General features: G+C 47.7%; 1 protein-coding gene across 1 annotated transcript in view; it reads left to right on the top strand.

Annotated features, from left to right (window-relative positions):
- Nucleotides 1-26,030, top strand: part of LOC139402715 (vacuolar protein sorting-associated protein 8 homolog) — a 68,211-nt gene that overhangs the window by 5,548 nt on the left and 36,633 nt on the right. The window contains exons 6-9 of the mRNA XM_071146612.1: nucleotides 6,314-6,394; nucleotides 11,748-11,917; nucleotides 12,359-12,530; nucleotides 15,401-15,442. Of these exons, the coding sequence (XP_071002713.1) occupies nucleotides 6,314-6,394; nucleotides 11,748-11,917; nucleotides 12,359-12,530; nucleotides 15,401-15,442 (465 nt within the window). The remainder of the gene's footprint in view (nucleotides 1-6,313; nucleotides 6,395-11,747; nucleotides 11,918-12,358; nucleotides 12,531-15,400; nucleotides 15,443-26,030) is intronic.

The raw sequence follows: 26,030 nt of genomic DNA, 5'->3' as shown, positions 1-26,030 counted from the left end.
TCCCAAGGAGCACTGTGCAAGCGATAATATTGAAATGGAAGGAGTATCAGACCACTGCAAATCTACCAAGACCTGGCCGTCCCTCTAAAGAGATGCAGCCAAGAGGCCCATGATCACTCTGGATGAACTGCAGAGATCTACAGCTGAGGTGGGAGACTCTGTCCATAGGACAACAATCAGTCGTATATTGCACAAATCTGGCCTTTATGGAAGAGTGGCAAGAAGAAAGCCATTTCTGAAAGATATCCATAAAAAGTGTCGTTTAAAGTTTGCCACAAGCCACCTGGGAGACACACCAAACATGTGGAAGAAGGTGCTCTGGTCAGATGAAACCAAAATGTAACTTTTTGGCAACAATGCAAAACGTTATGTTTGGCGTAAAAGCAACACAGCTCATCACCCTGAACACACCATCCCCACTGTCAAACATGGTGGTGGCAGCATCATGGTTTGGGCCTGCTTTTCTTCAGCAGGGACAGGGAATATGGTTAAAATTGATGGGAAGATGGATGGAGCCAAATACAGGACCATTCTGGAAGAAAACCTGATGGAGTCTGCAAAAGACCTGAGACTGGGACGGAGATTTGTCTTCCAACAAGACAATGATCCAAAACATAAAGCAAAATCTACAATGGAATGGTTCAAAAATAAACATATCCAGGTGTTAGAATGGCCAAGTCAAAGTCCAGACCTGAATCCAATCGAGAATCTGTGGAAAGAACTGAAAACTGCTGTTCACAAATGCTCTCCATCCAACCTCACTGAGCTCGAGCTGTTTTGCAAGGAGGAATGGGAAAAAATGTCAGTCTCTCGATGTGCAAAACTGATAGAGACATACCCTAAGCGACTTACAGCTGTAATCGCAGCAAAAGGTGGCGCTACAAAGTATTAACTTAAGGGGGCTGAATAATTTTGCACGCCCAATTTTTCAGTTTTTGATTTGTTAAAAAAGTTTGAAATATCCAATAAATGTCGTTCCACTTCATGATTGTGTCCCACTTGTTGTTGATTCTTCACAAAAAAATACAGTTTTATATCTTTATGTTTGAAGCCTGAAATGTGGCAAAAGGTCGCAAAGTTCAAGGGGGCCGAATACTTTCGCAAGGCACTGTTGCTAGCTACCATAACCTGCATTGTATATGAAGTGTGATTAGCTAATTTTTTTGTTGGTCTCCCCACGTGGGGGTTTGAGCTCTCCGATTGGCTCAAAGTGAAGAAGCCACTGATTGGGATTCTACAAGTAGACTCGGTAGATTTGTCTCTGCCGGGTCGGCACGGCACGCAGCAGGTTTGTATTTTGTTCTAGCAAGAGACGGAACGGCCTCCCACTGTGGTGACTTCCTACCGGCAGTCTGTTGCCACCGATCTTCTCAGTGGGTTGATGCTTTACATGGAACGGCCTCCCACTGTGGTGACTTCCTACCGGCAGTCTGTTGCCACCGATCTTCTCAGTGGGTTGATGCTTTACATGGAACGGCCTCCCACTTTGGTGACTTCCTACCGGCAGTCTGTTGCCACCGATCTTCTCAGTGGGTTGATGCTTTACATGGAACGGCCTCCCACTGTGGTGACTTCCTACCGGCAGTCTGTTGCCACCGATCTTCTCAGTGGGTTGATGCTTTACATGGAACGGCCTCCCACTGTGGTGACTTCCTACCGGCAGTCTGTTGCCACCGATCTTCTCAGTGGGTTGATGCTTTACATGGAACGGCAAAACTGCCATTTTGTACTTTAGTTGTTCACATCACAGTGATAAATGAACATTAAAAAACATTATTCAGTAGGAAAATGAGCATCATAACATTTAAATAAGCTTTAATATGAAGAACAACATATTATAAATCAAAACTTCAGCTGCACTAAAGGATGATGGGTAATATGCACATTTTTCTTTTACATTTTTGAAAGTACATTTTATATATTTTGTCGACATTCAAGTTAAATATGTCCACCAGCGATGTTTTAACGTGTCCTGTTGAAGAGCAACATCCTAAGTATAAATACAGTAAAGTGTGCATACACACTAAAACAGAAAAACATGTGTTTTGAGCAAAATAGTGTTTTTCGTTTTTAACAACTGTAAACTTCAATGAGTAGGTCTGATAGGAATTTGTGACATCATCAGTCTCCCCCTTGCTGGAGGTGCAGTAGAGAACCTGTGATGTCATCGGTCTCCTAGGTTCTCTACCGCTCCTCAAGTAAGGAGACATCACAGGTTCTCTACTGCTCTTCAAGCAAAGAGATGTCATCGGTCTCCTTACTTGAGGAGCGGTAGATAACCTGTGATGTCATCGGTCTCCTTACTTGAGGAGCGGTAGAGAACCTGGGATGTCATCGGTCTCCTTACTTGAGGAGCGGTAGAGAACCTGTGATGTCATCGGTCTCCTTACTTGAGGAGCGGTAGAGAACCTGTGATGTCATCGGTCTCCTTACTTGAGGAGCGGTAGAGAACCTGTGATGTCATCGGTCTCCTTACTTGAGGAGCGGTAGAGAACCTGTGATGTCATCGGTCTCCTTGCTTGGGGACCAGTAGAGAACCTGTGATGTCATCTGTCTCTTTGCTTGAGGAGCAGTAGAGAACCTGTGATGTCATCGGTCTCTTTGCTTGAGGAGCGGTAGAGAACCTGTGATGTCATCGGTCTCCTTGCTTGAGGACCAGTAGAGAACCTGTGATGTCATCTGTCTCTTTGCTTGAGGAGCGGTAGAGAACCTGTGATGTCATCGGTCTCCTTACTTGAGGAGCAGTAGAGACCTTGTGCCATGTGATGTCTTACCTGGAAACACCTGTTTAGATGTGTCTTTTAAGTAAATCAGGTGTTGAATGAGCTGGAGGATCCTTGTCAGTGTATTTTGAATGAATATACTGAATTACATTTAAAGCGTATGAAATTCAGTAAACTTTTAATGTGTGTTTCAGTGTAATAATAGTGAACATATAGTCTATTAAAAGACTGAAAAAAGTTTCAGTGTATTTATAGTGTGTGTATAGTATACTTCAGATATACTACACAAGTACATCTCGTATTTGAAGTATATTTAAGAATACTTTTTCCCTGCTTTGGTCTAAATGAGTGATGTCAGCAGGCTGAACAGTGATTACTAACACACCACTAACCTCCTCACAGAGGAACGCTGACCTCCTCACGGAGGACCGCTGACCTCCTCACAGAGGACCACTAACCTCCTCACAGAGGACCACTAACCTCCTCACGGAGGACCGCTGACCTCCTCACAGAGGACCACTAACCTCATCACGGATGGAACGCTGACCTCCTCACGGAGGACCCCTGACCTCCTCACGGAGGACCCCTGACCTCCTCACGGAGGACCGCTGACCTCCTCACGGGGGATCACTAACCTCCTCACAGAGGACCACTAACCTCCTCACACACTGACCTCCTCACAGAGGACCGCTAACCTCCTCACGGAGGAACGCAGACCTCCTCACAGAGGACCCCTGACCTCTTCACGGAGGACCCCTGACCTCCTCACGGAGGACCCCTGACCTCCTCACGGAGGACCCCTGACCTCCTCACGGAGGACCGCTGACCTCCTCACAGAGGACCCCTGACCTCTCAGAGGACCACTAACCTATTCCTATTCTCTTTCCTTATGTTAAGTGTGTGTTAGTCATTCTGTGTGTGTGTGTGTGTGTGTGTGTGTGTGTGTGTGTGTTCCTATTCTCTTTCCTTATGTTCAGTGTGTGTTAGTCATGCTGTGTGTGTGTATGTGTGTGTGTGTGTTCCTATTCTCTTTCCTTATGTTCAGTGTGTGTTAGTCATGCTGTGTGTGTGTGTGTTCCTATTCTCTTTCCTTATGTTAAGTGTGTGTTAGTCATGCTGTGTCTGTGTGCTGGTGGGAGGTTAAAGTGGTCATGTGATGTGTCCCTTGGTGGGCAGCAGTATCTCTCAGAGACTAACAGCAACACAATCCCTACTCAATGACTCAATTCAATTCAAGGGCTTTATTGGCATGGGAAACATGAGCTAACATTGCCAAAGCAAGTGAGGTAGATAATATATAAAGTGAATATATAAAGTGAAATAAACAATAAAAATGAACAGTAAACATTATACATACAGAAGTTTCAAAACAATAAAGACATTACAAATGTCATATTATATATATATATACAGTGTTTTAACAATGTACAAATGGTTAAAGGACACAAGATAAAATAAATAAGCATAAGCAGTAGAGGAGCAGTAGAGACCTTGTGCCATGTGATGTCTTACCTGGAAACACCTGTTTAGATGTGTCTTTTAAGTAAATCAGGTGTTGAATGAGCTGGAGGATCCTTGTCAGTGTATTTTGAATGAATATACTGAATTACATTTAAAGCGTATGAAATTCAGTAAACTTTTAATGTGTGTTTCAGTGTAATAATAGTGAACATATAGTCTATTAAAAGACTGAAAAAAGTTTCAGTGTATTTATAGTGTGTGTATAGTATACTTCAGATATACTACACAAGTACATCTCGTATTTGAAGTATATTTAAGAATACTTTTTCCCTGCTTTGGTCTAAATGAGTGATGTCAGCAGGCTGAACAGTGATTACTAACACACCACTAACCTCCTCACAGAGGAACGCTGACCTCCTCACGGAGGACCGCTGACCTCCTCACAGAGGACCACTAACCTCCTCACAGAGGACCACTAACCTCCTCACGGAGGACCGCTGACCTCCTCACAGAGGACCACTAACCTCATCACGGATGGAACGCTGACCTCCTCACGGAGGACCCCTGACCTCCTCACGGAGGACCCCTGACCTCCTCACGGAGGACCCCTGACCTCCTCACGGAGGACCGCTGACCTCCTCACGGGGGATCACTAACCTCCTCACAGAGGACCACTAACCTCCTCACACACTGACCTCCTCACAGAGGACCGCTAACCTCCTCACGGAGGAACGCAGACCTCCTCACAGAGGACCACTGACCTCCTCACGGGGGATCACTAACCTCCTCACAGAGGACCACTAACCTCCTCACACACTGACCTCCTCACAGAGGACCGCTAACCTCCTCACAGAGGACCCCTAACCTCCTCACAGAGGACCCCTGACCTCTTCACGGAGGACCCCTGACCTCCTCACGGAGGACCCCTGACCTCCTCACGGAGGACCCCTGACCTCCTCACGGAGGACCGCTGACCTCCTCACGGAGGACCGCTGACCTCCTCACAGAGGACCCCTGACCTCTCAGAGGACCACTAACCTATTCCTATTCTCTTTCCTTATGTTAAGTGTGTGTTAGTCATTCTGTGTGTGTGTGTGTGTGTGTGTGTGTGTGTGTGTGTTCCTATTCTCTTTCCTTATGTTCAGTGTGTGTTAGTCATGCTGTGTGTGTGTATGTGTGTGTGTGTGTTCCTATTCTCTTTCCTTATGTTCAGTGTGTGTTAGTCATGCTGTGTGTGTGTGTTCCTATTCTCTTTCCTTATGTTAAGTGTGTGTTAGTCATGCTGTGTCTGTGTGCTGGTGGGAGGTTAAAGTGGTCATGTGATGTGTCCCTTGGTGGGCAGCAGTATCTCTCAGAGACTAACAGCAACACAATCCCTACTCAATGACTCAATTCAATTCAAGGGCTTTATTGGCATGGGAAACATGAGCTAACATTGCCAAAGCAAGTGAGGTAGATAATATATAAAGTGAATATATAAAGTGAAATAAACAATAAAAATGAACAGTAAACATTATACATACAGAAGTTTCAAAACAATAAAGACATTACAAATGTCATATTATATATATATATACAGTGTTTTAACAATGTACAAATGGTTAAAGGACACAAGATAAAATAAATAAGCATAAATATGGGTTGTATTTACAATGGTGTGTGTTCTTCACTGGTTGCCCTTTTCTCATGGCAACAGGTCACAAATCTTGCTGCTGTGATGGCACACTGTGGTATTTCACCCAATAGATATTGGAGTTTATCAAAATTGGATTTGTTTTCGAATTCTTTGTGGATCTGTGTAATCTGTAATCTCTCTCTCTCTCTCTCTCTTTCTGTGTCTCTCTCTCTCTCTCTCTCTCTTTCTGTGTCTCTCTTTCTCTCTGTCTCTCTCTCTGTCTCTCTTTCTGTGTCTCTCTCTCTCTCTTTCTCTCTCTCTCTTTCTGTCTCTCTCTCTCTCTCTCTCTTTCTCTCTCTCTCTCTCTCTGTCTCTGTCTCTGTCTCTCTGTCTCTCTCTCTCTCTCTCTTTCTGTGTCTCTCTCTCTCTCTGTCTCTCTCTCTCTCTGTGTCTCTCTCTCTCTCTGTCTCTCTCTTTCTCTCTCTCTCTCTCTCTCTCTCTCTCTCTCTCTCAGGACCCTGTGTATGGTAAAGGAAAGTTGGCTGAGATACAAGGCCTTATTCTGGGTATGCTGGAGACCTTCAACTATGAACAGGTAACTGTGTGTGTGTCTGTTGTTAACTTACATAAGGGTGTGTGTGTGTGTGTCTCGTTAACTTACAGAAGGGTGTGTGTGTGAGAGAGACGACTGAAGCTAAACCCTAGTGGGGCTTGGTGTTAATTGCAAAGTGTGTTTCCAGACGCCTCTCTACTCACACTCAGTGTTGATTAGTCTGTATGCTGTTGCTCAGACAAGGTGTCCGTATGTGTGTGTGTCTTTGTGTGTGTGTGTGCGTCAGACTCTCTGTTGATAGTGTGTGTCCTGCCCAGATGGAGCTGGATTAATTAACACTTGTTAAGGCTCCCGATTCATCAGCCTCTCTCTCCCATGTCAGATTATTTAGTGTAGTGTGTGTGTGTAGGTAGTGTGTGTGTAGGTAGGGTTTGTGTGTGTGTGTGTGTTGGTAGTGTGTGTGTGTAGGTAGTGTGTGTGTGTGTGTGTACTCCGGTGCAGTGCAGTGTCTCCTGGAGCCAAGCTGTAGCTCAGTCTTAGCACACATCTACACTACCGTTCAACAGTTTGGTGTCACTTAGAAATGTCCTTGTTTTTGAAAGAAAAGCACTTTTTTTTTTGTCCATTAAAATAACATAAATTGATCAGAAATACAGTGTAGACATTGTTAATGTTGTAAATTACTATTGTAGGTGGAAAAGGCAGATTTTTTATGGAATATCTACATAGGCGTACAGAGGCCCATTATCAGCAATCATCACTCCTGTGTTCCAATGCCAAGTTGTGTTAGCTAATCCAAGTTTATCATTTTAAAACGCTAATTGATCATTACAAAACCCCTTTGCAATTATGTTAGCACAGCTGAAAACAGTTGTTCTGATTAAAGAAGCAATAAAACTGGCCTTTAGACTAGTTGAGTATCTGGAGCATCAGCATTTGTGGGTTTGATTACAGGTTCAAACTGTCAGAGTAGCAAAGAAAAAGCCATATCTTAGACTGGCCAATAAAAAGCCATGTCTCAGACTGGCCAATAAAAAGCCATATCTCAGACTGGCCAATAAAAAGCCATATCTCAGACTGGCCAATAAAAAGCCATATCTCAGACTGGCCAATAAAAATAAAAGATTAAGATGGGCAAAAGAACACAGACACTGGACAGAGGAACTCTGCCTAGAAGACCAGCATCCCGGAGTCGCCTCTTCACTGTTGATGTTGAGACTGGACAGAGGAACTCTGCCTAGAAGACCAGCATCCCGGAGTCACCTCTTCACTGTTGACGTTGAGACTGGACAGAGGAACTCTGCCTAGAAGACCAGCATCCCGGAGTCGCCTCTTCACTGTTTACGTTGAGACTGGACAGAGGAACTCTGCCTAGAAGACCAGCATCCCGGAGTCGCCTCTTCACTGTTGACGTTGAGACTGGACAGAGGAACTCTGCCTAGAAGACCAGCATCCCGGAGTCGCCTCTTCACTGTTGACGTTGAGACTGGACAGAGGAGCTCTGCCTAGAAGACCAGCATCCCGGAGTCGCCTCTTCACTGTTGACGTTGAGACTGGACAGAGGAACTCTGCCAAGAAGGCCAGCATCCCGGAGTCGCCTCTTCACTGTTGACGTTGAGACTGGACAGAGGAACTCTGCCTACAAGACCAGCATCCCGGAGTCGCCTCTTCACTGTTGACGTTGAGACTGGACAGAGGAACTCTGCCTAGAAGACCAGCATCCCGGAGTCGCCTCTTCACTGTTGACGTTGAGACTGGACAGAGGAACTCTGCCTAGAAGACCAGCATCCCGGAGTCGCCTCTTCACTGTTGACGTTGAGACTGGACAGAGGAGTTCTGCCTAGAAGACCAGCATCCCGGAGTCGCCTCTTCACTGTTGACGTTGAGACTGGACAGAGGAACTCTGCCTACAAGACCAGCATCCCGGAGTCGCCTCTTCACTGTTGACGTTGAGACTGGACAGAGGAACTCTGCCTAGAATGGACCAAATAAGTGCTTTTCTTGAGTGACCCCAAACCTTTGAATAGTAGTGTATATATGCACCAAGAGTGTGTAAGGCTGTCATCAAGGCAAAGGGTGGCTACTTTGAAGAATCTCAAATATAAAATATATTTAGATTTGTTTAACACTTTTTTGGTTACTACATGATTCCATATGTGTTATTTCATAGTTTTGATGTCTTCACTATTATTCTACAATGTAGAAAATAGTCAAAATAAAGAAAAACCCTTGAATGAGTCGGTGTTCAACCTTTTGACTGGTACTGAACAGATGTACGGTTGTTCAGATACACACACACACACACACACACACACACACACACACACACACACACACACACACACACACACACACACACACACACACTACACAGTCTGCCAGAGAGCTGATGAAATGGTGTGAAACAAGTAGCACACACACATGTTTCTCTCCAGCTCACTCAGGCAGAACTGGTTGAATTCACAGAGGGATGAAATGCCTGACTTTGCCTCTGAGGCTAAAGCTACTTTCCCCCCTATCTCTCCTCTTATTGTGTCCCATATGGCACCCTATTCCCTTTATAGTGCACTAGTGAAATGTAGTTCACTACAGTACATAGGGACAATCGTTCCTTAGATCTCTTTCCTCTCCCTCTCCTCTTCCATCTTTTCCTTTCCCTCCTCTCTCTCTCCTCTCCCTCTCCTCTTCCCTCTTTTCCTTTCCCTCCTCTCTCTCTCCTCTCCCTCCCCTCTTTTCCTCTTTCCCTCCTCTCTCCCTCCTCTCTCTCCGCTCCCTCATCTTTTTCTCCTCTCTCCCTCATCTCTTTCTCCTCTCTCCCTCATCTCTTTCTCCTCTCTCCCTCATCTCTCTCCTCTCCTCGCTCCCTTCTCTTTCTCTCCTTCCTCTCTCTCTACTCTCTCTCCTCTCTCTCTACTCTCCCTCCTCTCTCTCTGCTCTCCCTCCTCTCTCTCTACTCTCCCTCTTCTCTCTCCTCTCTCTCCCTCCTCTCTCTCTCTCCTCTTCCCTCTTTTCCTCTTTCCCTCATCTCTCTCTCCTCTCCCTCTCCTCTCCCCTCTTTTCCTCTTTCCCTCCTCTTTCTCTCCGCTCCCTCATCTTTTTCTCCTCTCTCCCTCATCTCTCTCCTCTCCTCGCTCCCTTCTCTTTCTCTCCTTCCTCTCTATCTCCTCTCTCTCCTCTCTCTACTCTCCCTCCTCTCTCTACTCTCCCTCCTCTCTCTCTACTCTCTCTACTCTCTCTCTACTCTCCCTCCTCTCTCTCCTCTCTCTCTACTCTCCCTCTGTCTCCTCTCTCTACTCTCCCTCCTCTCTCTCTCTCCGCTCCCTCATCTTTTTCTCCTCTCTCCCTCATCTCTCTCCTCTCTCTACTCTCCCTCCTCTCTCTACTCTCCCTCCTCTCTGCTCTCCTCTGCTCTCATCTCCCTTTTACTCTTTCCTCTTCTCCTTTTCCTCTCCTTTCTTCCTGTCCTCTCTCCTCTTTCCTCTCCTCTCCATCTTTTCCTATTTCCTCTCCTCCCTATTTTTCTCTCTCTCCTCCCTACTCCCTCCCCCTTCCTTTCCTCCAGTCTTCTCTGACATGAAATGACAGGACAGTCCATAGGAGGATAAGTGAATAGCTCTCAGCTTCCCAAATGGCAGTGAAATAGAGCTGTGTGAAGTTGAGTGGTACTGTGTCCATGCCAGGCCTCCTCTCTCCCTCCCTGAGGCCTCCACTACTATTTAACATGCTGAGAGAGTAGAGGATGACTGGTGGGTTGTACAGTACTATTTAACATGAGAGACTAGAGAGGATGACTGGTGGGTTGTACAGTACTATTTAACATGAGAGACTAGAGGATGACTGGTGGGTTGTACAGTACTATTTAACATGAGAGACTAGAGGATGACTGGTGGGTTGTACAGTACTATTTAACATGAGAGACTAGAGAGGATGACTGGTGGGTTGTACAGTACTATTTAACATGAGACTAGAGGATGACTGGTGGGTTGTACAGTACTATTTAACATGAGAGACTAGAGGATGACTGGTGGGTTGTACAGTACTATTTAACATGAGAGACTAGAGAGGATGACTGGTGGGTTGTACAGTACTATTTAACATGAAAGACTAGAGAGGATGACTGGTGGGTTGTACAGTACTATTTAACATGAGACTAGAGGATGACTGGTGGGTTGTACAGTACTATTTAACATGAGAGAGAGGATGACTGGTGGGTTGTACAGTACTATTTAACATGAGACTAGAGGGTGACTGGTGGGTTGTACAGTACTATTTAACATGAGAGACTAGAGGATGACTGGTGGGTTGTACAGTACTATTTAACATGAGACTAGAGGGTGACTGGTGGGTTGTACAGTACTATTTAACATGCTGAGAGACTAGAGGATGACTGGTGGGTTGTACAGTACTATTTAACATGCTGAGAGACTAGAGGATGACTGGTGGGTTGTACAGTACTATTTAACATGAGAGACTAGAGAGGATGACTGGTGGGTTGTACAGTACTATTTAACATGAGACTAGAGGATGACTGGTGGGTTGTACAGTACTATTTAACATGCTGAGAGACTAGAGAGGATGACTGGTGGGTTGTACAGTACTATTTAACATGAGACTAGAGGATGACTGGTGGGTTGTACAGTACTATTTAACATGAGACTAGAGGATGACTGGTGGGTTGTACAGTACTATTTAACATGAGAGACTAGAGAGGATGACTGGTGGGTTGTACAGTACTATTTAACATGAGACTAGAGGATGACTGGTGGGTTGTACAGTACTATTTAACATGAGAGACTAGAGAGGATGACTGGTGGGTTGTACAGTACTATTTAACATGAGAGACTAGAGAGGATGACTGGTGGGTTGTACAGTACTATTTAACATGCTGAGAGACTAGAGAGGATGACTGGTGGGTTGTACAGTACTATTTAACATGAGACTAGAGGATGACTGGTGGGTTGTACAGTACTATTTAACATGAGACTAGAGAGGATGACTGGTGGGTTGTACAGTACTATTTAACATGAGACTAGAGGATGACTGGTGGGTTGTACAGTACTATTTAACGTGAGAGACTAGAGGATGACTGGTGGGTTGTACAGTACTATTTAACATGAGAGACTAGAGAGGATGACTGGTGGGTTGTACAGTACTATTTAACATGAGACTAGAGGATGACTGGTGGGTTGTACAGTACTATTTAACATGCTGAGAGACTAGAGGATGACTGGTGGGTTGTACAGTACTGTGAATGTGAATGTTTGATTCTGTGAGAAATAATTTCCAGGGGAAGAGAACAGTAAATCCATCAGTTCTCTTTCAAACATTTGTCCAGAGCACAAACTGATCTGGGACCAGGATACAGTAAATCAAATGGTTCTCTCCCCTCCCCCAGACGTTACTGGAGACGACCACCAGTCTGTTGAACCATGACCTCCACTGGTCCCTGTCTCACCTGCGAGCGGCGGTCAGCAGGGGGCTCCACCCCCGTCAGGACCACTGTAACATCTGCCTGCAGCAGTACAGGAGACGTCAGGACAGCCCAGATGACATCATCATATTCAGGTCGTCACCACAACACTCACATCCACGTGTGTTCTCTACCACCGCTGTCATGACATCATCATATTCAGGTCGTCACCACAACACTCTCAGTACAATGTTCTGATAGAGGATGAAAGGTGTCAGATCTGTTTACAGTACGATGTTCTGATAGAGGATGAATGGTGTCAGATCTGTTTACAGTACGATGTTCTGATAGAGGATGAATGGTGTCAGATATTTTTACAGTACAATGTTCTGATAGAGGATGAATGGTGTCAGATCTGTTTACAGTACAATGTTCTGATAGAGGAGGAATGGTGTCAGATCTGTTTACAGTACAGTGTTCTGAACCTGTCACCTCACTGAACATTTCCCAGGCTGGTGCTGTAGTGAAGGCTCTACACACGGTAATGCTGTTAACACCTTGTGTGTGTGTGTGTGTGTGTGTGTGTGTGTGTGTAGCTGCGGCCACCTGTACCACTGCCAGTGTCTGCAGCGGAAGGGGAGTGGCCACGCGGAGCCCAGGTTGCTGCAGGTCTGGAGCTGCTACAAGTGTATCTCCTCACAGAGAGGGAGGGGTGGGGACAGGGTCACCACGGAGACCGGGAGGGGGCGAAGCACCTCCCTCGCACAGGTCAGTCAGTGACATCACACAGAATATGACCTCAGACCTGTTAATGGGGTTGGTTGGTTGTGTGTTATTTTATAGTAGCTGCTCGTGAGAGGGGAGAGACAGGCTATGTGCACACTGCCCACAAAATGAGGTGGAAACTGAGCTGCACTTCCTGACCTCCTGCCAAATGTATGACCATATTAGAGACACATATTTCCTCAGATTACACAGAGCCACAAAGAATTCTAAAACAAACCCAATTTTGGTAAACTCAGACGTTTACATACACTCAATTAGTATTTGGTAGCATTGCCTTTGACTTGTTATGGCTGCAATCCCGATATCGGGATAAGTGTCATCAACAACCGCTGAATAGCATAGCGCTACATACAATAAATATTTATATTCATGAAATCACAAGTGCAATATAGGAAAACACAGTTTAGCCTTTTGTTAATCCACCTGTCGTGTCAGATTCTGAAATGATGCTTTACGGCAAAAGCAATCCAAGCGTTTGTGTAAGTTTATCGATCGTACGATAAAACATTAAGTACACTTAGCATCAGGTAGCTCGGTCACAAATCAGAAAAGCAATCAAATTAATCGTTTACCTTTGATGATCTTCAGATGTTTTCACTCACGAGACTCCCAGTTACACAACAAATGTTCCTTTTGTTCCATAAAGATTATTTTTGAGATCCAAAATACCCCCGTTTGTTTGTCGCGTAATGTTCAGAAATCCACAGGAAAGAGAGGTCACGACAACGCAGACGAAAATTCCAAATAGTTTCCATAATGTCCACAGAAACATGTCAAACGTTTTTTATAATCAATCCTCAGGTTGTTTTTAAAATATATAATTGATAATATATCAACCGCACATGTCTTTCACAGTAGGAGAGGGGGAAACAATGGCTGTCCAAATTCTGTTGCGCGAGCAAAAGTTATGTGACCACTTGACGCCATGTTATCGTTCTGGCTCATTTTTCAAAATAAAAGCATTAAACTATGTCTGAAGACTGTTGACACCTTGAGAAAGCAATAGGAAAATGAATCTGGTTCATATCCCTTTAAATCCAGCAAAGGGAGGCTATGGAACCAGTAGTTTTCAAAATAGAAGCCACTTCCAATTTAGATTTTCCTCTGGTTTTCACCTGCAATATCAGCTCTGTTATACTCACAGACTATATTTTGACAGTTTTGTAAACTTTAGAGTGTTTTCTATCCAATACTACTACTAATAATATGCATATATTAGCAACTGAGACTGAGGAGCTGACCGTTTACAATGGGTACCTTTTCAAGCTACTCAATACTGCCCCTGCAGCCATAAAAAGTTAAATTGTTTAACTTGGGTCAAACGCTTCAGGTAGCCTTCCACAAGCTTCCCACAATAAGTTGGGTGAATGTTGGCCCTTCCTCCTGACAGAGCTGGTGTAACTGAGTCAGGTTTGTAGGCCTCCTTTTTGTAGGACCACGCTTTTTCAGTTCTGCCAACACATTTTCTATGGGATTGAGGTCAGGGCTTTGTGATGGCCACTCCAATACCTTGACTTTGTTGTCCTTAAGCCATTTTGCCACAACTTTGGGAGTATGCTTGGGGTCATTGTCAATTTGGAAGACCCATTTGCGACCAAGCTTTAACTTCCTAACTGATGTCTTGAGATGTTGCTTCAATATATCCACATCATTTTTCTCCCTCATGATGCCATCCATGTTGTGAAGGGCACCAGTCCCTCCGGCAGCAAAGCACCCCCACAACATGATGCTGCCACCCCCGTGCTTCACGGTTGGGATGGTGTTCTTCAGCTTGCAAGCCTCCCCCTTTCCTCCAAACATAACTATGGTCATTATGGCCAAACAGTTCTATTTTTGTTTCATCAGACCAGAGGACATTTCTCCAGAAAGTACGATCTTTGTCCCCATGTGCAGTTGCAAACCGTAGTCTGGCATTTTTATGGCGGTTTTGGAGCAGTGGCTTCTTCCTTGCTGAGCGGCCTTTCAGGTTATGTCGATATAGGACTTGTTTGACTGTGGATATAGATACTTTTGTACCTGTTTCCTCCAGCATCTTCACAAGGTCCTTTGCTGTTGTTGTGGGATTGATTAGCACTTTTTGCAACAAAGTACGTTCATCTCCTGAGTGGTATGACGGCTGCGTGGTCCCATGGTGTTTATACTTGCATACTATTGTTTGTACAGATGAACATGGTACCTTCATGTGTTTGGAAATTTCTCCCAAGGATGAACCAGACTTGTGGAGGTCCACAATTTTTTTTCTGAGGTCTTGGCTGATTTCTTTTGATTTCCCCATGATGTCAAGCAAAGAGGCACTGAGTTTGAAGGTAGGCCTTGAATTACATCCACAGGTACACCTCCAATTGACTCAAATGATGTCAATTAGCCTATCAGAAGCTTCTAAAGCCATGACATCGTTTTCTGGAATTTTCCAAGCTGTTTAAAGGCACAGTCAACTTAGTGTATGTAAACTTCTGACCCACTGGAATTGTGATACAGTGAATTATAAGTGAAATCATCTGTCTGTAAACAATTGTTGGAAAAATTAATTGTGTCATGCACAAAGTAGATGTCCTAACCAACTTGCCAAAACTATAGTTTGTTCACAAGAAATGTGTGGAGTGGTTGAAAAACGAGTTTTAATGACTCCAACCTCAGTGTATGTAAACTTCCGACTTCAACTGTAACCTTTAGAGAAGCAACACACAACTAGACAACTGTCCTGCTAGATAACCTTTAGAGAAGCAACACACAACTAGACAACTGTCCTGCTAGATAACCTTTAGAGAAGCGACACACAGAGCTCTCTTCCTCTCTCCATCTGTCTGTCACTTCATTCTGTTTTCTGATGGTCATTTCTCTTGTTGTTTTAGACCAACGTGATGTCCAGGGAAGCAGGGGAAGATGGGAAAAAGGTAAGGACTGTTGTGGGTAACCTCTCATATGTTGCATCCAGCCAGCCCATCTGTCTGTCTTACACTCTCTCTCTCTCTCTCTCTCTCTCTCTCTCTCTGTCTGTTTCTCTCAATTTCAATTCAATTTAAGGGTTTTATTGTCATGGGAAACATGTTTACATTGCCTGTAGCAAGTGAAGTAGATAATAAACAAAAGTGAAATATAAACAATACAAAAATCTCTTGTCTTTCTCTCTCTCTCCTCTCTCGCTTACTCTCTCCTTTCTCTCTCTTCCCCTCCTGCTCTTTCTCTTAGTCTCTCTCTCATACTCTATTTCTGTCTTTCACCTACTTAGTCTATATCAACAGCCCTTCCCCAGAGGAGAAAATACAGAACAGTGATTAGTTTTGTTGGTGTTTTCTCCAGCTAGCTATGTGTCTGACTGTAGCAGACCATTCTGCCATCTGAATGGCGTGTAATTGGTTTATTCAAATTAGTTGTCTAGTAAATAAATATCCAAACACTGAGCGGCTGAGTTTAATGAAGGTTCTGGAAACACTCTCTCTCTCTCTCTCTCTGAGTGGCTGAGTTTAATGAAGGTTCTGGAAACACTCTCTCTCTCTCTCTCTGAGTGGCTGAGTTTAATGAAGGTTCTGGAAACACTCTCTCTCGCTCTGAGTGGCTGAGTTTAATGAAGGTTCTGGAAATACTCAATCACTTGTCTCTCTCTCCCTCTTTCTCTCCCCCTCTCGCTCCTATGCTTCCTCTCTCACTTGAATTCTATCACTGTTTATCTGTTAGTTATTTTCTCTCTGTTGTCCAGACTGTGGTGGCCTTGTGAAGATGACTGTTATGTCACACTAGATAGCTGGATGTTATTGACTCTGTCTGTGTCCCAAATCGACCACTACAAACCTACTGCACTCTATAGGTAATCTGGAGTATCCATTTGGTACGCAGCCTGTCTGTGGTGCCGGGTTGTTACTATGACGCTGACGTCCAGCAGGCTGTCTGTGGTGCCTGGTTGTTACTATGACGTCCAGCAGGCTGTCTGTGGTGCCAGGTTGTTACTATGACGGTGACGTCCAGCAGGCTGTCTGTGGTGCCTGGTTGTTACTATGACGTCCAGCAGGCTGTCTGTGGTGCCTGGTTGTTACTATGACGTCCAGCAGGCTGTCTGTGGTGCCTGGTTGTTATTATGACGGTGACGTCCAGCAGGCTGTCTGTGGTGCCTGGTTGTTACTATGACGATGACGTCCAGCAGGCTGTCTGTGGTGCCTGGTTGTCATTATGACGTCCAGCAGGCTGTCTGTGGTGCCTGGTTGTTACTATGACGTCCAGCAGGCTGTCTGTGGTGCCTGGTTGTTACTATGACGTCCAGCAGGCTGTCTGTGGTGCCGGGTTGTTACTATGACAATGACGTCCAGCAGGCTGTCTGTGGTGCCGGGTTGTTATTATGACGGTGACGTCCAGCAGGCTGTCTGCGGTGCCGGGTTGTTACTATGACGTCCAGCAGGCTGTCTGTGGTGCCAGGTTGTTACTATGACGTCCAGCAGGCTGTCTGTGGTGCCGGGTTGTTACTATGACGTCCAGCAGGCTGTCTGTGGTGCCTGGTTGTTATTATGACGGTGACGTCCAGCAGGCTGTCTGTGGTGCCTGGTTGTTACTATGACGTCCAGCAGGCTGTCTGTGGTGCCTGGTTGTAATTATGACGTCCAGCAGCATGTCTGTGGTGCCGGGTTGTTACTATGACGTCCAGCAGGCTGTCTGTGGTGCCTGGTTGTTATTATGACGGTGACGTCCAGCAGGCTGTCTGTGGTGCCGGGTTGTTACTATGACGTCCAGCAGGCTGTCTGTGGTGCCTGGTTGTAATTATGACGTCCAGCAGGCTGTCTGTGGTGCCGGGTTGTTACTATGACGTCCAGCAGGCTGTCTGTGGTGCCTGGTTGTTACTATGACGGTGACGTCCAGCAGGCTGTCTGTGGTGCCTGGTTGTTATTATGACAGCGACGTCCAGCAGGCTGTCTGTGGTGCCGGGTTGTTACTATGACGTCCAGCAGGCTGTCTGTGGTGCCTGGTTGTAACTATGACGTCCAGCAGGCTGTCTGTGGTGCCTGGTTGTTACTATGACGTCCAGCAGGCTGTCTGTGGTGCCTGGTTGTTACTATGACGGTGACGTCCAGCAGGCTGTCTGTGGTGCCGGGTTGTTACTATGACGTCCAGCAGGCTGTCTGTGGTGCCGGGTTGTTACTATGACGGTGACGTCCAGCAGGCTGTCTGTGGTGCCGGGTTGTTACTATGACGGAGACGTCCAGCAGGCTGTCTGTGGTGCCGGGTTGTTACTATGACGTCCAGCAGGCTGTCTGTGGTGCCGGGTTGTTACTATGACGGTGACGTCCAGCAGGCTGTCTGTGGTGCCGGGTTGTTACTATGACGTCCAGCAGGCTGTCTGTGGTGCCGGGTTGTTACTATGACGGTGACGTCCAGCAGGCTGTCTGTGGTGCCGGGTTGTTACTATGACGTCCAGCAGGCTGTCTGTGGTGCCTGGTTGTTACTATGACGTCCAGCAGGCTGTCTGTGGTGCCTGGTTGTTATTATGACGGTGACGTCCAGCAGGCTGTCTGTGGTGCCTGGTTGTTACTATGACGATGACGTCCAGCAGGCTGTCTGTGGTGCCTGGTTGTAACTATGACGTCCAGCAGGCTGTCTGTGGTGCCTGGTTGTTACTATGACGTCCAGCAGGCTGTCTGTGGTGCCTGGTTGTTACTATGACGTCCAGCAGGCTGTCTGTGGTGCCGGGTTGTTACTATGACAATGACGTCCAGCAGGCTGTCTGTGGTGCCGGGTTGTTATTATGACGGTGACGTCCAGCAGGCTGTCTGCGGTGCCGGGTTGTTACTATGACGTCCAGCAGGCTGTCTGTGGTGCCAGGTTGTTACTATGACGTCCAGCAGGCTGTCTGTGGTGCCGGGTTGTTACTATGACGTCCAGCAGGCTGTCTGTGGTGCCTGGTTGTAATTATGACGTCCAGCAGGCTGTCTGTGGTGCCGGGTTGTTACTATGACGTCCAGCAGGCTGTCTGTGGTGCTTGCTTGTTACTATGACGGTGACGTCCAGCAGGCTGTCTGTGGTGCCTGGTTGTTACTATGACGTCCAGCAGGCTGTCTGTGGTGCTTGCTTGTTACTATGACGGTGACGTCCAGCAGGGTGTCTGTGGTGCCGGGTTGTTACTATGACGTCCAGCAGGCTGTCTGTGGTGCCTGGTTGTTACTATGACAGCGACGTCCAGCAGGCTGTCTGTGGTGCCGGGTTGTTACTATGACGTCCAGCAGGCTGTCTGTGGTGCCTGGTTGTAACTATGACGTCCAGCAGGCTGTCTGTGGTGCCTGGTTGTAACTATGACGTCCAGCAGGCTGTCTGTGGTGCCTGGTTGTTACTATGACGTCCAGCAGGCTGTCTGTGGTGCCTGGTTGTTACTATGACGGTGACGTCCAGCAGGCTGTCTGTGGTGCCGAGTTGTTACTATGACGTCCAGCAGGCTGTCTGTGGTGCCGGGTTGTTACTATGACGGTGACGTCCAGCAGGCTGTCTGTGGTGCCGGGTTGTTACTATGACGGTGACGTCCAGCAGGCTGTCTGTGGTGCCGGGTTGTTACTATGACGTCCAGCAGGCTGTCTGTGGTGCCGGGTTGTTACTATGACGGTGACGTCCAGCAGGCTGTCTGTGGTGCCGGGTTGTTACTATGACGTCCAGCAGGCTGTCTGTGGTGCCGGGTTGTTACTATGACGGTGACGTCCAGCAGGCTGTCTGTGGTGCCGGGTTGTTACTATGACGTCCAGCAGGCTGTCTGTGGTGCCGGGTTGTTACTATGACGTCCAGCAGGCTGTCTGTGGTGCCGGGTTGTTACTATGACGGTGACGTCCAGCAGGCTGTCTGTGGTGCCGGGTTGTTACTATGACGTCCAGCAGGCTGTCTGTGGTGCCGGGTTGTTACTATGACGTCCAGCAGGCTGTCTGTGGTGCCTGGTTGTAACTATGACGTCCAGCAGGCTGTCTGTGGTGCCTGGTTGTTACTATGACGTCCAGCAGGCTGTCTGTGGTGCCTGGTTGTTACTATGACGGTGACGTCCAGCAGGCTGTCTGTGGTGCCGGGTTGTTACTATGACGGTGACGTCCAGCAGGCTGTCTGTGGTGCCGGGTTGTTACTATGACGTCCAGCAGGCTGTCTGTGGTGCCGGGTTGTTACTATGACGTCCAGCAGGCTGTCTGTGGTGCCTGGTTGTAACTATGACGTCCAGCAGGCTGTCTGTGGTGCCGGGTTGTTACTATGACGTCCAGCAGGCTGTCTGTGGTGCCGGGTTGTTACTATGACGTCCAGCAGGCTGTCTGTGGTGCCGGGTTGTTACTATGACGTCCAGCAGGCTGTCTGTGGTGCCTGGTTGTAACTATGACGTCCAGCAGGCTGTCTGTGGTGCCTGGTTGTTACTATGACGTCCAGCAGGCTGTCTGTGGTGCCTGGTTGTTACTATGACGGTGACGTCCAGCAGGCTGTCTGTGGTGCCGGGTTGTTACTATGACGTCCAGCAGGCTGTCTGTGGTGCCGGGTTGTTACTATGACGGTGACGTCCAGCAGGCTGTCTGTGGTGCCGGGTTGTTACTATGACGTCCAGCAGGCTGTCTGTGGTGCCGGGTTGTTACTATGACGTCCAGCAGGCTGTCTGTGGTGCCTGGTTGTAACTATGACGTCCAGCAGGCTGTCTGTGGTGCCGGGTTGTTACTATGACGTCCAGCAGGCTGTCTGTGGTGCCGGGTTGTTACTATGACGGTGACGTCCAGCAGGCTGTCTGTGGTGCCGGGTTGTTACTATGACGTCCAGCAGGCTGTCTGTGGTGCCGGGTTGTTACTATGACGGTGACGTCCAGCAGGCTGTCTGTGGTGCCGGGTTGTTACTATGACGGTGACGTCCAGCAGGCTGTCTGTGGTGCCGGGTTGTTACTATGACGTCCAGCAGGCTGTCTGTGGTGCCGGGTTGTTACTATGACGTCCAGCAGGCTGTCTGTGGTGCCGGGTTGTTACTATGACGTCCAGCAGGCTGTCTGTGGTGCCTGGTTGTTACTATGACGGTGACGTCCAGCAGGCTGTCTGTGGTGCCTGGTTGTTACTATGACGTCCAGCAGGCTTTCTGTGGTGCCGGGTTGTTACTATGACGGTGACGTCCAGCAGGCTGTCTGTGGTGCCGGGTTGTTACTATGACGGTGACGTCCAGCAGGCTGTCTGTGGTGCCTGGTTGTTACTATGACGGTGACGTCCATCAGGCTGTCTGTGGTGCCTGGTTGTTACTATGACGGTGACGTCCATCAGGCTGTCTGTGGTGCCTGGTTGTTACTATGACGGTGACGTCCAGCAGGCTGTCTGTGGTGCCTGGTTGTTACTATGACGGTGACGTCCAGCAGGCTGTCTGTGGTGCCTGGTTGTTACTATGACGGTGACGTCCAGCAGGCTGTCTGTGGTGCCTGGTTGTTACTATGACGGTGACGTCCAGCAGGCTGTCTGTGGTGCCGGGTTGTTACTATGACGGTGACGTCCAGCAGGCTGTCTGTGGTGCCGGGTTGTTACTATGACGGTGACGTCCAGCAGGCTGTCTGTGGTGCCTGGTTGTTACTATGACGGTGACGTCCAGCAAGCTGTCTGTGGTGCCGGGTTGTTACTATGACGGTAACGTCCAGCAGGCTGTCTGTGGTGCCTGGTTGTTACTATGACTGTGACGTCCAGCAGGCTGTCTGTGGTGCCTGGTTGTTACTATGACGGTGACGTCCAGCAGGCTGTCTGTGGTGCCGGGTTGTTACTATGACGGTGACGTCCAGCAGGCTGTCTGTGGTGCCTGGTTGTTACTATGATGTCCAGCAGGCTGTCTGTGGTGCCTGGTTGTTACTATGACTGTGACGTCCAGCAGGCTGTCTGTGGTGCCTGGTTGTTACTATGACGGTGACGTCCAGCAGGCTGTCTGTGGTGCCGGGTTGTTACTATGACGGTGACGTCCAGCAGGCTGTCTGTGGTGCCTGGTTGTTACTATGATGTCCAGCAGCCTGTCTGTGGTAACCTGGTTGTTACTATGACGGTGACGTCCAGCAGGCTGTCTGTGGTGCCTGGTTGTTACTATGACGTCCAGCAGCCTGTCTGTGGTAACCTGGTTGTTACTATGACGGTGACGTCCAGCAGGCTGTCTGTGGTAACCTGGTTGTTACTATGACGGTGACGTCCAGCAGGCTGTCTGTGGTGCCGGGTTGTTACTATGACGTCCAGCAGGCTGTCTGTGGTGCCGGGTTGTTACTATGACGATGACGTCCAGCAGGCTGTCTGTGGTGCCGGGTTGTTACTATGACGGTGACGTCCAGCAGGCTGTCTGTGGTGCCGGGTTGTTACTATGACGTCCAGCAGGCTGTCTGTGGTGCCGGGTTGTTACTATGACGATGACGTCCAGCAGGCTGTCTGTGGTGCCGGGTTGTTACTATGACGGTGACGTCCAGCAGGCTGTCTGTGGTGCCGGGTTGTTATTATGACGATGACGTCCAGCAGGCTGTCTGTGGTGCCGGGTTGTTACTATGACGTCCAGCAGGCTGTCTGTGGTGCCTGGTTGTTACTATGACGGTGACGTCCAGCAGGCTGTCTGTGGTGCCGGGTTGTTACTATGACGGTGACGTCCAGCAGGCTGTCTGTGGTGCCTGGTTGTTACTATGACTGTGACGTCCAGCAGGCTGTCTGTGGTGCCTGGTTGTTACTATGACGGTGACGTCCAGCAGGCTGTCTGTGGTGCCGGGTTGTTACTATGACGGTGAGGTCCAGCAGGCTGTCTGTGGTGCCTGGTTGTTACTATGATGTCCAGCAGGCTGTCTGTGGTGCCTGGTTGTTACTATGACTGTGACGTCCAGCAGGCTGTCTGTGGTGCCTGGTTGTTACTATGACGGTGACGTCCAGCAGGCTGTCTGTGGTGCCGGGTTGTTACTATGACGGTGACGTCCAGCAGGCTGTCTGTGGTGCCTGGTTGTTACTATGATGTCCAGCAGCCTGTCTGTGGTAACCTGGTTGTTACTATGACGGTGACGTCCAGCAGGCTGTCTGTGGTGCCTGGTTGTTACTATGACGTCCAGCAGCCTGTCTGTGGTGCCTGGTTGTTACTATGACGATGACGTCCAGCAGGCTGTCTGTGGTGCCGGGTTGTTACTATGACGGTGACGTCCAGCAGGCTGTCTGTGGTGCCGGGTTGTTACTATGACGATGACGTCCAGCAGGCTCACGGTCATAACCTGTTAATCCACCATGACTCATTTTAATCAAGCAAGACCCTAACCTCACACACACACCATACCATACACACACACCATACCATACACACACACCATACACACACACACACACACCATACACACACACCACACACACCATACCATACACACACACACACACACCACACACACACCATACATACACACACACACCATACCATACACACCACACACACACACCACACACACCATACCATACACACCACACACACACACCACACACACCATACCATACACACACACCACACACACACCACACACACACACACCATACCATACACACCACACACACACACCACACACACCATACCATACACACACACACCATACCATACACACCACACACACACACCACACACACCATACCATACACACCACACACACACACCACACACACCATACCATACACACACCACACACACCATACCATACACACACCACACACACACCACACCATACACACACCTCACACACACACCACACACACACCACACACACACCATACCATACACACACCACACACACCATACCATACACACACCACACACACCATACCATACACACACCACACACACCATACCATACACACACCACACACATACCACACACACCACACACACCACACACACCACACACACCACACACACACCACACACACACACCACACACCACACACACACCACACACACTCCATACACACACCACACACACACCATACACACACACACCACACCACACACCACACACACACACCACACACACACACCACACACACACCATACATACACACACACACACACACACACACATCATACACACACACCATACACACACCATACACACACCACACACACACCACACACACACACACCATACACACACCATACCATACACACACCACACACACACACCACACACACCATACACACACCACACACACACCATACATACACACACCACACACACCACACAAACACCACACACACACACCACACACACACACCATACACACACCACACACACACACCATACACAAACAAGCCTACACACACTCATTCACTATAACTATGACATACAAAAGACAATAGAATATTAACACTCACAACCACAGAGAAATCCAGCGCCTTCAGAATGTTTTCACACCCCTTGACTTATTCCACATGATGTAGTTACAGCCTGAATTCAAAATGGATGACAGACATTTTTAGCTCATTTGTGGCAAATGCAATACAGAAATATCTCATTTACATAAGTATTCAATCCTTTGTTATGACACTCCAAATTGAGCTCAGGTGGATCTTTGATCATCCTCGATTGGAGTCCACCTGTGACCAATACAATTGTTTGGACATGATTTAGAAAGAAACACACCTGTCTCTATATAAGGTCCCACAGTTGACAGTGCATGTCAGAGCAGGAACTATACCACGAAGTCAGAGGAACTGGAGAAACTGTCCCTCGATCTCACGGATAGAACTGTGATGAATCAGATGCACTATATGGACAGCAGTATGTGGACACCCCTTCAAATTAGTGGATTTGGCCAGTTCAGCCACACCCGTTGCTGACAGGTGTATACAATCGAGCACACAGCCATGCAATCTTCATAGACAAACATTGGCAGTAGAATGGCCTTACTGAAGAGCTCAGTGACTTTCAACGTGGCACCGTCATAGGATGCCACCTTTCCAACAAGTCAGTTTGTCAAATTTCTCCCCACCTAGAGCTGCCCCCGGTCAACTGTAAGTGCTGTTATTGTGAAGTGGAAATGTCTAGGAGCAACAACCGTTCAGCTGCGAAATGGTAGGCCACACAAGCTGAAGCACGTTGTGCCTAAAAATCGTCTGTCCATGGTTGCAACACTGGCTCCCGAGTTCCAAACTGCCTCTGGAAGCAAAATCAGCACAAGAACTGTTCGTCGGGAGCTTCATGAAATTGATTTCTGTGGCCCTGTGCACAAAGCAAGGTCCATATAGAAATGGTTTGTCGCGATCGGTGTGGAAGAACGTGACTGGCCTGCACAGAGCCCTGACCTCAACCCCATCGAACACCTTTAGGATGAATTGGAACGCCGAGCTGCGAGCCAGGCCTAATCGCCCAACATCAGTGCCCGACTTCAATAATACTCTTGTGGCTGAATGGAAGCAAGTCCCCGCAGCAATGTTCTAATATCTAGTGGAAAGTCTTCCCAGAGGAGTGGAGGCTTTTATAGCAGCAAAGGGGGGTACCAACTCCATATTAATGCCCATGATTTTGGAATGAGATGTTTGATGAGCAGGTGTCCACATACTTTTGATAATGTAGTGTATCTGTGGAAGGGTATAAAACCATTTGTAGAGTGTTGGAAGTTTCCAAGAGCACAGTGGTCTCCATTATTGGGAAATGGAACAAATATGGAACCAACCAGACTCTGCCAAGAGCTGGCCGTCCGACCAAACGGAGCAACCGGGCAAGAAGGACCTTGGTCAGGGAGTTGACCAACAACCCAATGGCTGAGTTGGGAGAACCAGTCTCTACAGAACTTCACCAATCTGGGCTTTATGGGAGAGTGGCCAGACGGAAGCCACTCCTGAGAATAAGACACGTGACATCCACACCTGGTGTTTGCAAAAAAAAAGTTGTGTGAAAGACAAGGCAAAATATCCTGTGGTCTGATCAGACTGAAATGTAACTCTTTGGCCTGAATGCAAAGCGCTGTGTCTGGAGAGAACCAGGCACAGCTCATCACCCGTCGAACATCATCCCTACCGTGAAGCATGGTGGTGGCAGCATCATGTAATAGGGATGCTTTTCAACAGCAGGGACTGGGAGACTGGTAAGGATAGAGAAAACAATGAATGCAGCCAAATACAGGAAAATCCTTGATGAGAACCTGCTTCAGAGTGCAAACAACCTTAGACTGGGGTGAAGATTTACGTTCCAACAGGACAATGACCCCAAGCATACAGCCCAAGCAACACTGGAATGGCTTCAGAACTAGAATGTGTCCTTGAGTGCCAGCCAAAGCCCAGACTTGAATCCCATTGAAAACTTGTGGAAAGACTTGAAGATTGCTGTTTACCACCGCTTTCCATCTAACTTAACAGAGCTTGAGGAAATCCCCAAATCCAGATGTGCAAAGCTGATCCAGACTTCCCCAAGACGACTCAAAGCTGATCCAGACATCCCCAAGACGAATCAAAGCTGATCCAGACATCCCCAAGATGACTCAGCTGCAATCGCCCCCAAAGGTGCTTTTACAAAGTATTGACCCAGGTGTGAACACA

This window comes from Oncorhynchus clarkii, unplaced genomic scaffold (assembly GCF_045791955.1).
Source record: "Oncorhynchus clarkii lewisi isolate Uvic-CL-2024 unplaced genomic scaffold, UVic_Ocla_1.0 unplaced_contig_9311_pilon_pilon, whole genome shotgun sequence".
Taxonomy (NCBI): Eukaryota; Metazoa; Chordata; class Actinopteri; order Salmoniformes; family Salmonidae; genus Oncorhynchus; species Oncorhynchus clarkii.
This window is presented reverse-complemented; position numbering and strand designations above follow the sequence as displayed.